Source organism: Benincasa hispida, chromosome 4 (genome assembly GCF_009727055.1).
Source record: "Benincasa hispida cultivar B227 chromosome 4, ASM972705v1, whole genome shotgun sequence".
Taxonomy (NCBI): domain Eukaryota; kingdom Viridiplantae; phylum Streptophyta; class Magnoliopsida; order Cucurbitales; family Cucurbitaceae; genus Benincasa; species Benincasa hispida.
In genome coordinates this window covers 42,592,621-42,597,660 of record NC_052352.1, presented here as the reverse complement: position 1 = coordinate 42,597,660, position 5,040 = coordinate 42,592,621, and the positions used below count along the sequence as shown (strand labels likewise).

General features: G+C 29.3%; 1 protein-coding gene across 1 annotated transcript; it reads right to left on the bottom strand.

Moving 5' to 3' along the window:
* Positions 1-2,023: 2,023 nt before the first annotated feature.
* Positions 2,024-3,806, bottom strand: LOC120075170 (40S ribosomal protein S18). Its single transcript, XM_039028362.1, has 4 exons — positions 3,647-3,806; positions 3,368-3,528; positions 2,781-2,969; positions 2,024-2,336 (listed from the first exon to the last, which is right to left on the bottom strand). Exons 1-4 carry the CDS (start codon positions 3,647-3,649, stop codon positions 2,231-2,233), a joined length of 459 nt encoding a protein of 152 aa, XP_038884290.1. The 5' UTR covers positions 3,650-3,806; the 3' UTR covers positions 2,024-2,230.
* Between the last annotated feature and the right edge of the window lie 1,234 nt (positions 3,807-5,040).

The window sequence follows — 5,040 nt, the reverse complement described above, 5'->3', positions numbered from 1 at the left end:
AGACCTTGATTGTTCTCAACTAATTTCTGAACCATATCACTTTGTACATATTTTTTGTCATTAAGTTTTTCAACCTCAAAAGCTTGAATCTCTCAAAACGAAAATTATAACAAGGGTAATTCTTAAGGAAGTTTCAAAGGTCGAGATCAAGGAGTTCTCGAAATGTCATAGAACCACTAACAAATTGGCTTATCTCCTTGTTAGAGTCGCGTTTTATTTTCCTTTTGACCAACTTTCTTCCTCCAAGTTGGGGGAAGTTCTTTTGGAATCGAAATTACCTTGAGTGGTTCTCCTTTGCTCTTAATGAGAGCTTTGTTATACCCATCTTTGCTTGTTTTATTGAAGTTATTTTTTCAAAAATAATGAAAGAAACAAACACCCAATTTTGTGTAATTTTATTTAATAAGTCTCCAAATTTTTAATTTTATATCAATAGATCATGAACTTTAGAATTTATCTTTAAATTTTCAATTTACGTCCATTAAATATCTAAACTTTAAAAGGTCTCAATATATCTTCAATTTTGTATCCAATAGATCCTTAGAATTTTCAATTTTGTTTCATATAGGTCAATAGACTTTCAATTTTGTATCCAATAAATCCTTAAAATTTTCGATTTTGTTTAAAATAGCTAACCTATTTGACATTTTTTTAAAAAATCATGTCTAAACATAAAATTGAAATTTCCAGAGTTTCAAATATAAAATTCAATTTTACATCCAATAAATTAATTATAAATTAATTTTTTTTAAATGGAATATATTATATATTAAATAAAAAGAAATTAAAGATTCAAAGATAAACACTTAACAATTTAAAAAATCAAACCTAAAAAATAATAAACTTGTAAGTTGTAATTCAACCCCCTTTTTTAACCTGAATTTTCCCGCGGTTATTTTTCATCAGAATACAAGATGTGTAAGCATAATAGATGCAAAATATAAAAGATAACATTCTAAAGGAAAATAACAATTAAGTCCGACTTTTAATTTTTAAACTTAATAGTAGTAAGTCCATATGTCTTAAAAAAAGAAAATAAAAAATCAATCTAGATTTTCTTGATGGAATAAAGTTTTAAAACAAAACACTGGAACCTCTAGTGGTAGTGTTGTAAATTTGAGAAACAAATGAGAATACAATGTTAATAAAATATAATATTAAAATAAATAAATATAATATAAATATATGAAATAAATAAATATTAAAATAAATTAAACATAATATATATAAAAATAAATATAATTTTTTCCACTTTCTCCAAACATTTTGAAAAATAGAGACGACATACAATCAATAGACACTATTTTGTGTAATATTTATAATAAATAGGCTTTAAAGAAATTATTAGTTGATTATTAAAGTGCAAAATCCCTGTCAAAATTTGTATGTGCACATAGCGTGGGTATGATTACTGATTATATACATGCATGCTTTTAAAAACAGAACATTGTTACACGAGTATGTTTATAAATGTAACCAAGATTTAAGATATCAATATCAATAAAATTATTGAGGTCTTAAACTCTTGATTTTACAAAAATTTCAATAAAAATATTAATAAAATATTCATTGAAATAATTAGTGAATTTTTTAAGCTTTTTTGTGTTCCGTAAAATTTTTCTATAGACATAATAAAAATATCAATTCATCCTTGTGTAAATATTGAACCTATAAAAACATAGAAATATCCATGAAAATATCAACATGTCAAAAGGAAATTTGAAATTTGATCCTACAAAGATAACCTAAACTTCAATTACAATTACCTTGCTAAAAATAAAATCATATAAACAGATTATTTTATTTACAAATTTATTTGGGATTATAAATGAAAGCTTTATTTTATCTTTTTGACAAGAAAGTTATAGTTATTGTGATTTTGAATGCGCTATATAATAAAATCAGTTATTTTATCAACGGGCTATTAACATTTAATTATCAAAGAACATCAACGGATAATCTCACGCCCCAAATGAAAAAACCGAAGAAAAGCACAGCAAGCAAAGCAGATAATCGAGAAAAATAAATAAATAAACTCAACTGGGATTTCAATCTCTATTATAACGAGCAAAAATGAATGACCGATATAAAACATAACCTGGCAGAGGCTTCAGAAACCCCCCAACCAAATCCAAAAAGGTTCAAACCCAATCTCAAAGGACTAATTGCATTAATCTAATATTGCATCCAACAGAAAATTTTTGCTTGCAAAACAGAAAAAAGAGAGATTTTAACGCTTCTTAGAGACACCAACAGTCTTCCCTCGGCGACCCGTAGTCTTGGTGTGCTGACCACGGACACGAAGACCCCAGTAATGCCTCAGACCACGGTGGTTCCTGCAAAAGATTTGTCTCAGAATTTATGTAATAAGACTCTTGGTCATCAAACTCAAAAGTTCAGGTCAAGTTTGCGACGTTCGAATAGGAACAGAAGGGGAAAAGGATGGACAAAACTTGATTCCCACGTGTTTTTCCAATATTCATCAAAAGTAGAGCAGACATGGGAGAATAACAAACATGTGGGTGCCGGGTAACACAAGATTTTACAAAAGAAAATGGCTACTTCAACTGAAATCAAAAGATGGGATTGCTGCTAAATCAAAAAATTTGGCAACCAATTGGTATGGATATAACATCAGGGACAATCTATCTATACCTTCTTATAACCCCAAATACTTGAAACTTCATAGATTCACCAAATTAGACAACTTAAACAGCATATTACTAATAGCATTTTGTGCTCAATGAAAGTAAAAACATGTGATTGCAAATAAGAATCACCTGATCTTCTTCAAACGCTCCAAGTCATCTCTCAGCTTCATATCAAGAGCATTTGATACCACCTGTGAATACTTTCCATCCTTATAGTCCTTCTGCCTATTCAAAAACCAATCAGGAATTTTGAACTGTCGGGGGTTCGCAACAACGACCATGAGATTGTCCAGCTCAGCAGCAGTTAATTCACCAGCTCTAAAGTAAGAGGCAAACGTTTTCAAACACAGAAAATTTACAGAAGATTACACAAGTCTAAACAACAGATCCTAAATCATAAACTATACAAGCCAATTAAAATAAATAACTAGAGATACAAGATCATTTCCAGAATTTAAAATCCCTCTAAAACATATTTGCATCTACATAGGCAGCAGCAGATGAACTCAGTCTCCTAGGTTTCTCCTCCTAAACTAAATTCTAGCAACTACCAACTAAATTAATTATAAATTCGGATCTAGGCACCACAGAAACGGAATATCAAAAGTTATAAACAAGTAAGAACTTGTGGGACTGTGCTTAAAACAGTCTATTTACAAACAGAAATCCAATGAAAAACATATCTAATTAAAGCTCAAAAACAAGAAAAGGAATACCTCTTGTTCATGTCGACATCGGCTTTCTTGCAGACAATGTTGGCGAAACGCCTGCCAATACCTTTGATGGAAGTAAGAGCAAACATGATCTTCTGCTTCCCATCAACATTTGTGTTAAGCACACGCAAAATGTGCTGGAAATCTTCGTTCGCTACCAACGACTGAATCGACGATCAAAACAAAACCATAAGAACTTTGTATATAGAAAGAGATCGATTCGAGTAAGAAGAAGAAATAGAACACAATGGCGAAGGAAATCGAGCGAGCGTTAGGGTTTACCATTTTTGAGGGCAGAGGGCGAGCGGCTTCGTCCTGATGCTTCTTCTTCTCAGAGGCTGCAACGAACCGAACGACTTACCTACTGGAAGAAGCTGAAAATTAGGGTTTTATATTAGGGCTCTTCTTCTTCTAGGGTTGATTGCTGCTGTGGAAAGTCGAATTTACCCTTTATGTATTTCATAATGCTTGTTCAGAACATTTTGAACTCGGCCCATTTATGACCCTGGTTTTCGATCTGGCCCATTTATTTCTAACATTTTCATAGATGTTTGAAAAAGGGAAATTGCAATCGATAGCAAAATACATAAGGTTATTTGTAAATTTAGCACTGATTTTTTAAAATTACAAACGTGGCCTAAAATTTAAGCCTGATTTTCGTTTTTTTATTATTTTGATTGTATCCTCATTTATATATTGAATATATTTTATATTTTGGTATACCAGTCAACTGATATACTTAATATTCAGTATATCAATCAACTGATATATTTTATTTAAAGAATATAGTTTATGTAACTGTTATACCATTACTTTAATTGCATTATAGTTGATGTTGTTTCTTCAAGTATGATAAATATTATTGTTTTTTTCCATTTTGATATAAAGTTATTGTCATTCAATTAGTTCATTTTTTATGGTTTAATTTATGTTTCGACATTAGTTGTATTATGTTTTCAAAATATAGCATAGGTGTATCAATAATATATTAGTTGTCATTAAAATTTCATTTGATGTACATTATTAGTGTATCAATAACATATCAACACTTATGATCTATTTCTAGTATGGTATTGCTACATCAATAGTATACTTATACTCATTTAATATAATGATTCAACTACGTTAGTGGTATATTAGCACTCCCTCAAAATTCAATTCCAAGTATCTATATTATTAGTGAACAGTAATTTATTAGTATATTAACTGATATACTACTGATACATTTATTCACTATACCTAGAATAAAGTAATATCATATGAGTAATATATCTAATATACACTATACCAACAATATACCGATGGTATTTATCATTGAAGTGATACACCTAAAATGAAGTGTATCAATGGTATATATGTATACTAGGTATGTCATTAATATTTTTTATTTTAGGTGTATCATTATATTTTAATTTAGCTATATCAACTAAATGATATACCTAAATTAAATAGATTAATAGTATATCGACGACCATATAAAAAAATTAAAGACCGTCCAAATGACATTTCTTTGAGCATATATTTACGTGTAAATGTGAAGGCTTTAATTACACAAGGTTCCAAGAGATATTCTTATGTGAAAGTATACTAATGGTATATCAACTAAAAACAAGCAATTCTTGTTCACACAATTTTCGAAGAAACGTGTTTCGTGGAATTGAACTTGTATTTATGTA

Coding starts and splice junctions, on each gene's coding strand:
- LOC120075170 (XM_039028362.1), bottom strand. Junction 2,970..3,367: donor GATGTCGACATGAACAAGAG/GTATTCCTTTTC, acceptor CTCTTACTTTAG/AGCTGGTGAATTAACTGCTG. Junction 2,337..2,780: donor GAGCGTTTGAAGAAGATCAG/GTGATTCTTATT, acceptor AATCTTTTGCAG/GAACCACCGTGGTCTGAGGC.